The sequence below is a fragment of the Penicillium arizonense genome (genome assembly GCF_001773325.1).
Source record: "Penicillium arizonense strain CBS 141311 chromosome Unknown PENARI_contig017, whole genome shotgun sequence".
NCBI classification, from domain to species: Eukaryota; Fungi; Ascomycota; class Eurotiomycetes; order Eurotiales; family Aspergillaceae; genus Penicillium; species Penicillium arizonense.
This window is the reverse complement of record NW_019173294.1, coordinates 360,448-375,616: the sequence shown is the minus strand read 5'-3', so window position 1 is coordinate 375,616 and position 15,169 is coordinate 360,448. Positions and strand designations below refer to the sequence as shown.

Here is a 15,169-nt window from a genome sequence, read left to right as displayed (position 1 = left end):
CGAGAATACACGTCATTTGCAAGGTGACTGGATGTTGGAAGCCGCAGATATAGGGATCGAGCTGGAGAGTAGGAACCAGGTATTATCAGTGTACTGTAGGCGGATGTGGTATCCCTCAGAGTTTTATCCCGTCAGCATGGCTTGATGGGGCTGCCAGGTACGGAGGCGACTGTGGGTCACCGCACATAGGCTCGAGCGATCTTAGCGCCAGGAACAACTGGCATTGTTGTACAGGTTTCAATCAGGCCCCGGGGAATCCGGGATCGGGTATTGATGGTATACCAGGAACTTGCATGCGAAGATGTGTAGTTGTGTAAACGGGAAGACGGAAGGTGGAAGATGGAAGGGAAGATGAAGGGCTCCTGGCTGAAGTGGGTCCTGGACTTAGGCCCGATCCCATATATAACTTCCACTTTCTCCCCTTCTTTCTTTCTTCTCCTCCACACGCCTCAACGGTCCATTCCTTCCTTTTCTTCAATACTCACACTCCTTTTGAGTTTGTCGAACATACTGCTGTGCAGTGATCAATCGTTTAAATCCACTCCTTTGAGATTCAAACCTTCACAATGGCCCCTATCACCAAGACTCTCGCCCTCGCTGGCGCTTTCTTTGCTCTGACCGGCTACGCCGCTCCTGTTGCCAAGCGCGCTGTCGTTTGGGAGACCGTTACTGACGTCGTCTGGACCACCGTCGATGTCACCACTACTCTCTACCCCAACCAGGCTCCTACCTCCACTGCCACCATCGTTCCCGTGAACGCTGCTGCGGTCCCTACCAGCCAGGCTGCTGTTGAGGAGAAGAAGGTTGAGCCTACCACCACCCCGATTGTTGCTCCCGCCCCCGCTCCCGCTCCCACTGAGCAGGCTGAGACCACCACCGCAGCTCCTGCTCCTGCCCCTGCCCCTGCCACCACCGAGGAGGCTGAGACCACCACTGCCGCCCCTGCCCCTGCTCCGGAGCCTACCACTTCCTCCACCACCTCCAGCGCTGTCGCCGCTACCACCCGCTCTGCCAATGTCGAGACCACCGCCAGCAGCGGCTACACCGGCGCCTGCTCCTCCGGCTCCCCTTGCGATGGTGACATTACCTACTACGACACCGCCACCACCTCCACCAACCCCAGCTCCTGCGGCACCACCAACGACGGCACCACTGAGAACGTCCTGGCCCTGCCCGTCGGCATCATGAAGGACGGTGACTGCGGCAAGTCCGTCACCATCGAATACAACGGCGTCACCGCCACCGGTACCGTCGTCGACAAGTGCATGGGCTGCGATAACGGTTCCATCGATCTGTCCCGCCACCTCTTCGGCCAGCTTGCCTCCATGGGCGCTGGCCGTGTCACCGGCGTCAAGTGGTACATCAACTAAGCGCCGCGTCGATCGTGCGTTGCCATTGATAGGCTACGAGCAATGGGTACATCTCTGGTAGATGGAGCAAGCGAAAACGGTCTTGACGACTCTTTTCTTCCACTTTGATTTTATGGTTCTCACTTGACTTTTTTACATTTCTTTCCCAGCCTCCGAACACTCTCTTGGAGAACTGGGCCCTATTCTTACACTTCTTCCACTCACTTTCACACATTTTTTGCCCGCGTGCCCCTAGCGGGCCGCCTTCACCATTTACATTTGCCTTCTTCACCTTCATGTTGATAGAATTTCTTCCCTTTGGAGTATCTTCGGACCTCTCTTGTTCAATACCACTGATGGACCACCCATTCGACCATAAAAAAAGACAAAAGCTTACCATCGCGCATGCTGGCAAAACATGGAATGATTGATCTCTTGATGAGATCTCATTCTATGCATTGCGCCGGAGAGCAATGATGACTATGATGACCATGCTCGTGCTACGAAAATTTTCAAAGAAAAGGAGAATGGATCGGCGTATGCAAGACGAATACGAGATTTTTGAATGAAATTCGTTGTCTTTCACTTGTTCGTTGCAATTGGCGTAGTCTTTCGAGTATCATTCCTATGCTGTAGTTCTGTATCCCCCCTTTCCATATTTGAGACTCTAGTCTCACCCAGACAAAGAACTGCGCCGAGGTAGGACGCCGGACTAGTGAAAGATATTCCAATATTGGTCCATGCGTCTGAGACAGTCGTGTCTGCGCCTCGCTCTTGGCAGGGATCTTCAAGGCGCAATTTCGGGATTTGTTGCTGCTACGGAGTACTACGACTCGTGCTTTTGTTTGCTATGTATAGATGGGTCTAGTGGGGCTGGCTTGCTTTTTATACCGGGGACTGATGTAGGCAGACATCTACTGTACAGTTTATGGTGGGTCCTCTGTCCTATATTCAAAGACCTTTGTGTATGCCCAAATATAATGTTAGCTAGCATTCAAGACAGTCTACCTAAGGTGGATGCCAGTGTTCCTCGATGTCTAAATAGTACCAGCCGGCCCATTGGTCAAGGATGAGTACTTTCTTCATGGAATGCAGTATTATCTATAGAACATTCTATATATACATACCGATAATACACTGAACCATCTACCCAATCCAAAACCCAAGTCATCAAGTCATAAAGCGGCGTAGCAGTGACGTTAACCCATAAACCCACCATATAAGACCCCAAACCAAATCCCAAACTAAACCTTCAAGAAGCCTCATGACTAGACACATGTATCGTCGGAACGGTCTGCACCCCAGACATCGTAGGAGGAGCAGTAGTAGTGGGACTAACATCCGAAACAGAAGTAGTCCTACTCCTCCCCTCAGGCGTCTGACCAGAAACAGGACTCAAGTTCATCCACTCACTAATCGCCGAACGAGGCGACGGAGGACACCCCAACAAAGAAGACCCAAACAAACCCCCCTCAGGCTCGGAATTCGAATGCGACGGACGAGTCACCGAGCGTGGTGGGGGTCGGACATGAGCAGGCAAGGATGAATGACGAACTGGAGCTGGCGCTGGACTGCGACTGCGATTTCGCGCCATCTTCGAACTCCCTTCGCCATTATCCGAGTCCCGGCTTATACTCATGAAACTGCCTGCTCTGGAGCGCCCGTCGATGGGCGTCGGGGAATGGTTGTAGATACTTATGTCCTCGGCCAGTTTTGGGTTCCGGAAGTTCTCGCCTGGCGTTGTGGGATATGTTGTTCGTTCTTCTTGTTTGAAGCCTGATTTTTCGGTTTGTTTGGCTGCTTTTGTAGTGATCGCTTTGCTGACTGCGTTGAAGAAGCGGGCGACTCTTCGTCGGCCGCCGAAGTCTGTTTGGGTTTGGACTGTGGGCGTTCGTGTTGGTGTTGCTAGTTCGATCTCGGTGGCTTGGCCTTCTGTGTTTGTTCCTGAGTCGCGCCGGGAGTTATTGCTGGACTCTGTGTCGGAGGATATGGCGCAGCCTTGACATTTGCTGCATGTTGTTGTTATTACCATTCGGGGTTGCTGAGATTCTTGTTGGTTGTTGCTGTTGTTATTGCTTCCTTCTGCGTCGATGTCGGCTGAGACGAGGAGGTATAGGGATCCGAATACGGCGAGGCCTGTGCCGACTATTGGAGCCCATTGGCCTGGAAGGACAGTGTTAGTAGCTATCTCAACACATCATCTCAAGGGTAGATGGCTTACCTATACTCGCTATCCGCTCTGTTTGATAATACACCGGCCCACTCCAAAAGTTCATCTCTCCCTTGACAAGAATGAACATGACAGCTGCAGCAAAGACTGGAATCTCAATAAGAGCCAGCCAGCTACGTATCTTCTCAGTAATGCCTGTCATATGGTTGAGAGTAGCCCCATTAGTGCCCTCAATAGCCTCATCAGGCTTCTTCTTCTCCCCACGAGAGAATTTCTCCCAGTTAGCATCCATGATCTTAATCCACATAGAAACCAATTGCAAAATAGCTGGAACACAGCACGCAGCGGCGAGAAGGGTTGTGGTGTTAAAAGTCAATTGAAAAGGTGTTGGAACCACATATATATTGTCGGCGGAGCCTTTACGCAAATGTGAAATTGGACCATCTTCCGGAGTGCATCTCATACCGCAGCTTGCCCCGTATGGAAACTTATTCGTTGTTGCCCACTCGATACCTCCTTGGTCGTTATTTGGACAGACGGTGGGTTCGAGGCGCATAAATTCCACTATCAGGCTTAGAAGCCCAGCGAGAAGAAGGACTGTCCATAAGAAGATCAGATCCCGGCCCGGGTTGTTGAAATAGGTTTGGGATAGGCGGACGGTTGCTGGGGCAGTTAGGATGCCTATTGCGCACAGTTGAAAAGCACCGTAGACGTCCATATCGACGGCTCCTGTAGAATGTTAGACGATTTTACTATTTTAAATATGTGGATTATTCTCCTGTACTGAAGACTTACCATCAACGTGCAACACTGCTAGAACAATCCCATGTAGAGCGGCCACAGCGGGGAAAAGTAGCACAGCAGCCAGACAGGCATTCCGAATGAATTCCACTTTCCGAGCGACCACACAAGCTGCAATCAAGACATAGTATCTACAACGGTATCAGTAAATGTGAAACACTGACATACCACGGTGGAGAACATACAAAACGCGGGTGCCGGGTCCATACTGACCAGAGACCGGCCAGGCGCAGACAACCTCAAGGACTGGAACAACTCCCGTCACATTAGGGGGGGATGCAAAGGTAGCACGATGCACAATATCGTTTGCTAAGCCGGAGGCAAATTCAGGAATCGCTGGCATTGCATGTTATCCGCCTCCGACGGCGACTTTAGGATGGAGCAACAGAACAGGCATATATTAAAGAGGTGTTCGCCTGTCACGTATGACATATATGACATGTGGCGTGGTATCGAAGAGATAGAGGGAAGAGAATAGAAAAGATCCTCTCGAGATGTCTTATTCCTGCAGCAAATCGTCCATCACTAACAATTCCAGAAGGGCGCGCACCCGGGTTCGCAGGGTGTTTCGTCAGCAAGAGCCTCATTCTCGGGTTTTGTCCACCTCGGTCTACCTGGGATTGGAGAACTATCGATGCAAGCTAAACCATTGAAGCGGGCAATGTCCCCGTGATGGTTATTCGGGCGAGCGCAGCACGCTAGGCGCACAATACGAGACGGGGCAATGCCAGCCTCCCCCTGATTGGTAAGTTGGGCTTGGGCTTGCATAGCGCCCAGTGGCTGTGCCCACGGAGTAATTTGTGAGTTGCGGTAAAGCCGCAAGGGATAAATGGGAGGTCAGGGAGGAAACTAGAGAACGAGAGACAGATTATATAGATGATTTGAATGTTTTGGACTGATATTGGACAACCATGGGTCGATGTGAAGACTGGAGACGTGCGGGGCAAATTCTCCCATAGTTAGTCTCTTAGCATGTCTTGCCTAAGCCTAATTTTACGCTAATCACACTGTCCTCACTATCTCGTGCTCCGTTCACTCTCTCTGATTGCTCCTAACGTCCGTGCCATCTCTGAGCCTCAGCGCCCAAAAATCTCTGCTCCGGCCCTATCCCAGTCTTTTGTAGCACTGGGGACTGCTGGAACTACGTTGCTTCGCCCGCCTTCTAGTACAACTTTAAACCAGCCCAACAATCACTCCACTTTGATCACGGAACTCGTTGCCCACAGCCCCAGTCTGGCATAAGCTCCAAATAGAGGCTGCACTCCCAGTTTTGCCCGGTTTACGTCGCAGAATATTCTTAACCTGCCGAGGATACTATGAGGGGCATCCTATCGCAGTTCCCCACATTCCTGTCTATTTCTTGATTTCCCGGCAAGGAGAGAGATCAAGTGACAACATTACTCCGGATTTTGACAAAAAGCCCAGAGGCACCTCCTGTCGTCACTATTTTTTCGTGCGAAGTTGCAGAAAAGAAATGTGTCTGCCATAGGCTAAACAACTGGACCTTGACATGCGAATTTCCGTTGTCCCTGCATTCCGGCAACTGACTCGGCGCTTGACCACAACAGCTAGTACTTAGGTACATGCGAAGCTGAAGCCCACGCGACCTTCAAGCAGCCCCAAAAGGAGAACCAAAAGCTCAAAATGGACGAGGATCTCGATACATCAAAAATCAAAAATTGGCGATCAATTACTACTCTAATCGTTTTTGTTCTAACTAGTAAGTGACCGGCTTTGCACCGTAGGATTGGAAACTAACCGCTGTTTCGTGGCTCTACAGATATTAATGTCCTTTTCCCCTTCCGTATCCCGATATACCTACCGCGATGGCTTTCCAACATATTTGTGGACTCGCTGAGCGCCATACGCATAATACCTCGCCGACATCGTCCTCGATCCAATGAGAACGAAAGCTTCTTCGTGAGGTTTCGTTTTCCGATGAATTTCATCACGGCACCATTGATAGCGGATCTCTTCCTTCTAGCTATCCGGGCTATTGGTCGAAAAGAAGTACACGATGGAACGCTCGGCGCAAACCACATCTTGCCTATTGACATCATGGCATTCTTCCTCACACTCGCATATATCGCAATCTCGATAGATGCCTCTGGTCTAATCAGATGGCTAGCATTCAAAGTTCTCGAACGAGGAGGCAAGGTTGGCCACCGACTCTTCTTCTACCTGTATGCCTTCTTCTTCGGGCTTGGCACTTTCATCGGAAACGACCCTATCATTCTATCAGGAACAGCCTTTCTCGCCTACATGACCCGCGTATCAAGCAATATCGTTCACCCCAGAGCCTGGATCCATAGCCAATTCGCCATAGCAAACATCGCCTCTGCAATTCTGGTTTCTTCAAACCCAACCAACCTCGTGCTTGCCGGCGCCTTCCAGATCAAGTTCATCGTCTACACAGCAAACATGATCGTGCCAACAGTTGTAACAGCTATCGTCATATTCCCATTCCTGCTCTACATTATCTTCGCCGATGAGTCCCTTATTCCGCTCTCGATCAAAATGCACGAGCTCTCCGAGGAAGATAAACGCAAAACGCCCGTCAACCCAAATATCCCCCACGCCCGAGGAAATGCCGAAGAAGAAGAGGACATGAACAACCCAGAAGGAAAGAAACTCTCCTTAGAAGAGATCATGAACCCATTCTTGGACAAGAAAGGTGCTGCCTTTGGTGCCGTCATCATGGCCGCCGCACTCATCACACTCCTTGCAATCAACGCATCGAGCCAAAGTGGACATGAAAAACCTGTCTTTTACGTGACATTGCCCGCTGCATTTGTCATGTTCTGCTGGGATGTCAGTTCTGGCTGGATCTATCGCCACGAGACACGCGAGATTGCCGCAAAGGGTCGACGGGATGTCGAGAATGCACGAGCAGAGCGAGAAATGCGAGAACGGGAGGAATCACAATCTCCAGATATTCTCGGACTGGACCAATCTGAGCAGGATCTGTCGGGCCTGCCCAAGAGCACTGAACGCACAGATGATGAGATATCACTGGGGGCTGCGGATGCAACTATCGGCTCGAAGACTTCGACTTCCCACCCGGATTCCGGGACGCCGTTGTCAGTCTCAGTGCTGGTCGACAAAGAAAAGTTCCCTGATCTAGAGTCACCTGGTGTTTCCTCGTTAGACAATAAGCGGTTGGCTCTTGCATCTTCCCCAGAACCACTGGATTCGCGACAAACGACTGACAGGACTGATGAGGAGAAGCGGGCATATCCTTATCAACAAGACGGACCGCCCACGTTGACTTCTCTCTGTGCCGATCTCTACCGCTGGCTCCAGGAGACATTCCCGACAGTGACTGTTGTAGTATCCCACATGCCCTTCCCACTAGTTCCTTTTGCGTTCTCAATGTTCGTTCTTGTGCAGGCATTAGTCACCAAGGGCTGGGTACCGGTTTTTGCATATGGATGGGACCATTGGGTAAATAAGACCGGAACTGTGGGTGCTGTTGGCGGGATGGGATTCTTATCTGTGATTCTATGCAATGTGGGTTCCCACTATACCTCTCTCTTTGTCTCTCTTTCACTTTCTTCCTGTGAACTGACTAACCACTTTCCCTCCGATTAGTTTGCCGGAACAAACATCGGCACTACAATCCTCCTCTCGCGCGTCATCCAAGCATGGCAAACAATCCACGACAGAAACAATATCCCTATCAGCGACCAGACATTCTGGGCGACTGTATATAGCATGGCCCTCGGTGTCAACTTTGGTGCTTTCAGTACTGCCTTTAGTGCCTCGTTGGCTGGCTTACTGTGGCGGGATATCTTGTCGCGGAAACACATTCGGGTTGGCAGTTTGGAGTTTGCGCGTGTAAATTTGCCCATTATTGCTGTTTCTATGGCTGTGGGTTGTGCTGTTCTTATTGGGGAGATATATGTTGTTCGAGGGACTCAGCCGTATAACCAGTAACTATGTTCCATGGTGCACGGTGTACGAAGGATTTCTTGGGAAGCGGGTTAGACGTTCTATAGATTATGATGCTTTACACGCTTGTCTGGGTTTCTCTTGTGGCTTGACGAGCAGACGATTTTATGAAGTCAATGAATCCGTTTTAAGGAGTCGCGTCCATTATCAACTGGTAAGCTGTAAGTCTTTTCCCGCCCATTCCTTGCAAGTTATATTTTGCAGCTTGTTGCCTCTCTTTTCAGCAGCCGATGTGACACTGAGATCTCGACAAAAGATGCTCTCCTAATCTATATTTCACAGAAGCTTCATAAATATATCATACACTGCACAAAGGTATGATAGGCAAGCACATCGATTAACCAACTCCAAATAGATACATTGTATTTTGCAACTAAATGATCGTCCCATATCCACGAGATGCGGGGCAATGGGACAATGGGGCATTCCCAGCTCGCGGGGTCCTATAGATAGCGAGTTACCATACATTGTCCTCATTCGAACCAGTTTAAAACAAATGGCATCCGAAAATCATATAGTGGCTGAGGCTTTCTTGAAAGTAAATCACCCTTCCAAAACATATTGAGATTCCCAGATATTAACAAGAATTCAACAGCCTCCAACATACCCCAGCAATTGTCTCGCCTTCCTAAATCCCTTAACCACAGCAAAAGACCCCCAACCCACGAAAGTCCCCCTAAACATCATAGTCGTAGGCGCCGGCCTGGGCGGACTCGCAACAGCAATCGCACTCGCAACTTCAGGCCATACGGTCACCGTCTACGAGCAAACAAAAGAGCTGGAAGAAGTAAGCCTCACAGTTTACCTACTATTATCAACCTACCTACACATTCTTAACCCCCGTTACTGCACAGGTCGGCGCAGGCATCCAAATCCCACCCAACTCAGCAAGGCTCCTAAGCAAACTCGGCATAGACCCTTACCTTAAAGAACACGTAATCGAACCAGAAGCAATATCCATCAGACGATGGCAGACCGGCCAAGTGATCGGGTTTACGCGGTTGATCCCCAATTTTCGGGATTTGTATGGTGCGCCGTACTATGTAATTCATCGGGCGGATTTGAGGTCTGCGCTTTATCAACGGGCGGTGGATTTGGGTGTTCATGTCAGGTTTGGTGCGCGGGTTACTGAGTATGATCGATATAGAGGAGAGATTGGTGTTCAGAATTGGGAGTATGTAAGGGGTGATTTGATTATTGCGGCTGATGGTATACTGTATACTGTATTTGGACTTGAGCGATATGAAGATCTGACTTTTGGCAGGAGTGAACTCGGTTGCGAGGGGTATTCTTGAGGAGGGTGGCCGTCCTTCGTTTGAGAAGACTGGATTTGCAGCATATCGTGCTACCGTCGACGTGGAGCTCATGAAAGATGACCCGGAACTTTCTTGGTTGCTCGATCGACCGGGTCTTAATTTATGGTTGGTTTGTGTTGAGTCTGAATTATGAGGACTCCGTTGACTTTCTCGTTAGGATCGGTGACCAGCGACATGTTATGACATATATCATTGGAGCTGGCAAGTCGTTTAATATGGTTCTCTCGCATCCGGATCACAGTGACCCGTCGACTTGGGATCAGGCAACTGCTCTGGCTGATATGAGACGTGAATTCCAAGGGTGGGATGGGCGGTATGCATCCATGTACTGTCGCTTGTTTTTCTGTTTGCTGATACTTTCGACCCAGACTGCAGAAGATCATCGGGCTGATTGAAAAGACTATCAAATGGCCACTGATCAGCGGGACTCCTTTGTCTCGGTGGGTCAGTGGCAAGGTCGTCATCTTGGGAGACGCAGCCCATGCCATGCTGCCGTATATGTCTCAAGGTAAGAACTTTCATTCCTGAAGAGCTTGAATATAAAATCCGAAGAACCTATTGACAATATACAGGCGCAGCAATAGCAATGGAAGACGGCGTAGCCCTAGCAAGCTCCCTATCTAAAATCGAAAATGCAACAGAGATCCCCAAAGCACTGAGTATATTCGAGAAAGTTCGCATCCAGCGATCAGGAATGATGCAAGAGGCGAGTTCTCTGAATGGAAAACTCTGGCATTTCCCAGATGGACCACTTCAGAAAGCCCGTGATGCTGCCATGAAGCTGGAGACGACGGGATTACAGTTTAATCATAGTCCTAATCAGTGGAGTGATCCCGCAACGCAGATGTGGTGTTATGGGTATGATGCTGAGCTGGAGATTGATCGGGCTTGGGTTGGAACGGGGCAATCATAGGTTGGAAGTTCGGAAAGTTGTACGTTTGGGCTTATAGAACGGATTTGATCGCGGTTTAGTTGATATCGTACACAAAACAGAGTAGTCGGAGGCATGAAACACTATCATCTTGTCAAACTAGGACTAGGACTAACCACATTGATTAAATCTATCAATCATAAGATGGCTTTCTTGTAACATTGAGCACTTTGGAACACCCTGGTTGCAACACCATAGCATTCCAGCGACACACAAGCAAGCCACATAAGATCAAGCCTCGGCCCTGACCGGATCCCTCTCCTCAGCCTCACGCACAAGCCGAGCACGATAAGCAATCTTCCCCAAAAGCGTCGCCATCCCGGCATGATCACACTCAGGACCAGACACTCTCTCTCCCTCCAACGGAACATCTCCAGACCCCTGATCACGCTTATTGATACTGATATTAAGACCAGGCTTCGGCTCATGACAGTTATGCTGTGCATCCGCAGCTCGAAGCGTGCAGAGCTCCTTTTTCATGCAGTCGCCGGTACAAGCGGCGACGTTCCATCCCCGATTACGCCTCGCCCAGAAGTCCTGGAAGATAGAGGGATCTTTCTCCATGGTGACGGTGACATTGTGCCAGAAGGCAGGAGTGAGTTCTGCGGTTGAGTCTGTCAGGGGAGGAGAGAGCTTTGAGCCGTAGGCTGCTTTGGCGGAGTAGTAGGGGACCCATTCTGGTTTTGTCTGGTAGGACGGATCGCTGATATTGGCGATGTATTGAGTGAAATCCAACACGCCGTATGTGACGGGATCAATCTCGTAGACGCGGAATGAGGGAGGACCTGAGGTTGGTGTCATGGATGGGGCGATGTATCCCATTGCAGTTGCGGTGTCCCATTTGCGGTTGTTGTAGTCTGAGTATGCAATTTGGAATTCATCCATGTGTGTATGGCCGTAGAACAGACCCGCGATTGTTGCCTCGTACCGCTGCACGATCTGGTCGAAGTATTGTGAATAATCGCGGAAATGATCGGTGACGCCGGATGGGATGTGTGAGATTAGCCACGCGCGCTGGCCCGCATCTTCGGCCGCTTGTAGTTCCTTGATGAGCCATTCGAATTGTCCGTTTGGATCTTTTTCCATTGGGTCTTGGTACATGTAGAAGTTGAAATTGTAGTAGAAGATGCTGTTGTAAGAGATGATGCGCAAGTTGCTGTTTGGATGGATGGCTGAATACGACCCAAATTCATCTGCAGACTTGACGGACGGAATGCCTGTCAGGGCATACCAGTCTTCAGCGAGCGCATTATATGCAAATTGGGCGCTGTATTTGCTCTGGATATCATTCGGGGGAAAGAGATTGACCGGTGCAGTGTCATGGTTTCCTATGGCAGCGTACACCATACCAAGATCCTTTTCCATCTGGCCGTATGTGTCATTGAACACTTGCAGTGCTTCATCCTGGCCAACTAGCCAGATATCGTGGGCTACCACGTCGCCGGTGTAGATAGAGAAATCTGGGTCGATCTTTGCAATGGCTGCGTTCATGCTCTCCTGAAGGATGTGCGGTGGATCGCATTTGGTGTTTCCAAATGGACCACACGGGGTTTTAGTGACCCCCGGGGCATCCTTATCTTCATAGACCCTGCAGCAGATGGGCTTGGAGCATTCGTAGCTGGCACCAGTTTCGTAGAAGAGATCCACGTGTGTGTCACTGAAATGAACAACCTTGATTGGCGACTCACCGCTGGGCGGTGGTCTGGTGGTGTCCGGCTTAGATGAAGGAAACTGCAATGTGTGAGGACGAACCTCAGGATACTGGCAGAGTCCGATCAGACTAGCGCACATCGTCCTGGTGGCGTGAGACCCGATATGCAAATTCTGGAAAGCATCATGAAGCGCAGGACCTTCTTTCTCGATAATTCCACGGCAAACATCCGGATCTTCGACCTGTAGTTTGGTCAATATGATTTGGTGAGGCGCACTCAGAATGTTGACATACGCCACTGAGATTGCATAGGCCGATGAAGACATCGATCATAAAGCCCTCGCCAAACCCGGAGACAAGCTTGAGACCACCCAAGAGAGCCTGCAGGATAATTCAGGTAAGCCTTTTGTCTAATGGTTCATGCGCCAGGATGAACATACTTGGCAGGAACCGCAATCCACAGCATGTTTGAAGTCATCCCAAATAGATGAGATGAAGCTCTCCGTGGAAGCCTTTGAAGTTTCAGCGTGAGCGCCAAAGGCCAAAAGGCTCAAGACCAACAGAATGGCTTTCATCTCGAAGATGGTTGGAATTTCCAAACTGCAATGGGTGAAGGAAGAGAGTCAAAACACTCCGCACCTTCCGTCGAGGAAAGTCCACTTTTACGTATCAGCCAAGAGCAGAGGCATTTAGTATATTGAACAAAACGCCTGCAGCTCGCTTAGAGATGGACCTGCAGCTTTGCAATTTGGTATATCATCAGCTCCATCGTGATGGTCTAACATGTGATGAACATAGTGAGACATTGCTATGGACGGCCCGGGGAGTATGCCCGAATTGTTAGCATATCTACTCAGGAGAACGCATTAAAGCATAAAAAAAGGCTCGCATGAATAAAGTCGGGGTTTATTATCAGCCGATCGGTCGCCCGAGAGGGGTTCCAGCAGTTTTATACTGTGAATAGAGATGCAGCCAAGCGACTAGAAGTCGCTAGTGATAGCTGCTTGCAACGCTGCAGGCCGAAGTCGTTGATCTCGGGGGTTATTTATATGCCGTGGATATCTTGGCATGTTCGCCTAGACTCGGAGATGTAATCTCCGAAGCCAGGGTCCAAGCCATGTCATAGCTATGCTGAAACGATAGGTTTATGCATAACCCATATTTTAGTGATAGGTAAGATCATTATCAGCCTCATCTGACATCTGACATGCCAAGCTCATCTGGCGATCTGATATGCAGGGACAAAGAACAGATGGTCCGGTCCGGATGTCAGATTTGAGAAGTTGGTCGGATGCTATAAGTTATGACCCATAACTACATGTATATATTCAATCATTCGGCATTGCTTATAATATTGTCAGCCGGCGGCGGTCGCAAAGTGGTAGCGACAAAGTTAAACACTCCCTATTGACGTAGTGTTAACGTTAGTTGCTCCTAAACACCCAATGTTAGCTGTGATATAACACATCTTGGCCTACAAATGGCCCCCAATCTACCCCCAACCCCTTAAAATGCAGGCGGGGTTTTCGGTGGGCTCCGAAGCGCCACTTGCATCGCGCAATGCGAGGATCGCACTCGGAAAAATACCGGGCCTCTGTGAGCCGGAAAGTCTTTGATGATTAAGAGTCTATTCGTACGAAGACACTAAGCTAGAGAGAAGAAGAAAGAGAGAAGAAGAGGAGCGAAGCTAATCAACAACGATATGCAAATGTACTTGGGACGGTGTTCGAATATGAGCACCACAGTCATCGGTATTTCCTCGTGCGATAGTACATCCACAAATTGCAAGCATTGAAGGCGTAGCGCTCCCTCCATATTTGAATAAAAGTGCTTGTGTGAGACATAAGGCAAAATTCTGACCCTCTGTAACTCAATATCTGCTCATTGGAGAGGCAATGGCGGAGAAGGCATTCCCAAAGGACGCATAAAAGATTAGTCTGTTGACTGGCTTGCGAAAATCGGTTGAAATACAATAAATCTCTGTGAATGTACAGCCCAGCAGAGAAGAGCTACCTCCAACTCCTTCAGGCTCTCTCTAGCCCGAAGTTGCCGTTGGTCAACGGGGTCGGTTTAACTGTGGGACTTGCGACACAACTTCCAATTTTGGCCAGCTTCATATTCCAACATTTTTATGAATGACACTCTACACCGCCTGCCACGTGGATCAGAAGATGACCACGTGGTGTGTGAATCCCAAGAAAATGATTCGCCGAACCGGTCGCTTGTCCTTATGTACCGTGGGCTAACAAACTTGGTTAAATCCAAGATCTGATAGAACACGGTACGCCCAGAGATGGAGAAAAGCGATTTTGCAGTCTCCCGCAATTTTTCTGTACAAGGTACGACCCATGGCGTATGGAAGTACATGGAAGTGTTGACCAAGGGCGCAACATCGACAACTCCAGAACATATTTTAACCAAAGGATCTAGCGGAAATTAAAACTTACACAGTTTAATGCCAATTGGCCAGCGATAAAATAAAATAGCGCACAAAGATGTAGGCGTCAGAGGCGTCATACACTCCCGTGGCTACCTAGCGTAATTTTCACAAACTGCTAGGTAAAATCGAGAACAACCTCATAAACAGAGGTTCATGATGTACCCGAAAGGAAAAGTAAGGGGAGAAAAGAGGATGTTGATATTTGATGAATGACAGATTATTGGAGAAAGTAATGCTCGGCGTTTGGACGAGATCATTGAAGATCCGCGCCCCAAATAGGAAGTTTCATTACGCCTATTTTATACTGATGAGAACATCCAGCGAGGGTTTAGCAGAGTCCTATCAGGTTTGTGCCGAGAGCTTACCCACTGGAGTCGCATGAATTGTGTAAAATGATGCCTTTGGCTATAAGCCATGATGCTCTCATATTACAACACCGGAAAGGTCTCCTATTGTGATTTGTATATAGATACCTAATATGGGACCTGGCGAAGCTAGCCGGAAAAGGCACATAATTCTAGAAACAAAATCTGGGACCTTCACCTTACCGCTTTACTAAC

At 49.3% G+C, this 15,169-nt stretch overlaps 4 protein-coding genes across 4 annotated transcripts; 2 read left to right on the top strand and 2 right to left on the bottom strand.

Moving 5' to 3' along the window:
- Window positions 1-566: 566 nt before the first annotated feature.
- On the top strand, window positions 567-1,370 carry PENARI_c017G08372 (RlpA-like double-psi beta-barrel domain-containing protein; the record flags this gene model as incomplete). The annotated part of the gene is made up of 1 exon (XM_022634378.1): window positions 567-1,370. The coding sequence occupies one exon, from the start codon at window positions 567-569 to the stop codon at window positions 1,368-1,370; it is 804 nt and encodes a 267-aa protein (XP_022485781.1).
- A 1,231-nt stretch (window positions 1,371-2,601) lies between these two features.
- PENARI_c017G09464 (uncharacterized protein) lies at window positions 2,602-4,663 on the bottom strand (the record flags this gene model as incomplete). The annotated part of the gene is made up of 4 exons (XM_022634396.1): window positions 2,602-3,512; window positions 3,571-4,248; window positions 4,315-4,451; window positions 4,506-4,663. The coding sequence occupies 4 exons, from the start codon at window positions 4,661-4,663 to the stop codon at window positions 2,602-2,604; spliced, it is 1,884 nt and encodes a 627-aa protein (XP_022485805.1).
- Window positions 4,664-5,964: 1,301 nt separating this feature from the next.
- Window positions 5,965-10,500, top strand: PENARI_c017G10845 (putative arsenite efflux transporter ArsB-like; the record flags this gene model as incomplete). Its single annotated transcript, XM_022634425.1, has 9 exons — window positions 5,965-6,040; window positions 6,101-7,830; window positions 7,912-8,190; window positions 8,867-9,058; window positions 9,126-9,300; window positions 9,536-9,692; window positions 9,745-9,900; window positions 9,956-10,095; window positions 10,160-10,500. 9 exons carry the CDS (start codon window positions 5,965-5,967, stop codon window positions 10,498-10,500), a joined length of 3,246 nt encoding a protein of 1,081 aa, XP_022485826.1.
- Window positions 10,501-10,749: 249 nt separating this feature from the next.
- Window positions 10,750-12,858, bottom strand: PENARI_c017G08202 (acid sphingomyelinase family protein; the record flags this gene model as incomplete). Its single annotated transcript, XM_022634374.1, has 4 exons — window positions 10,750-12,411; window positions 12,464-12,550; window positions 12,610-12,769; window positions 12,836-12,858. The coding sequence occupies 4 exons, from the start codon at window positions 12,856-12,858 to the stop codon at window positions 10,750-10,752; spliced, it is 1,932 nt and encodes a 643-aa protein (XP_022485865.1).
- Window positions 12,859-15,169: the final 2,311 nt, after the last annotated feature.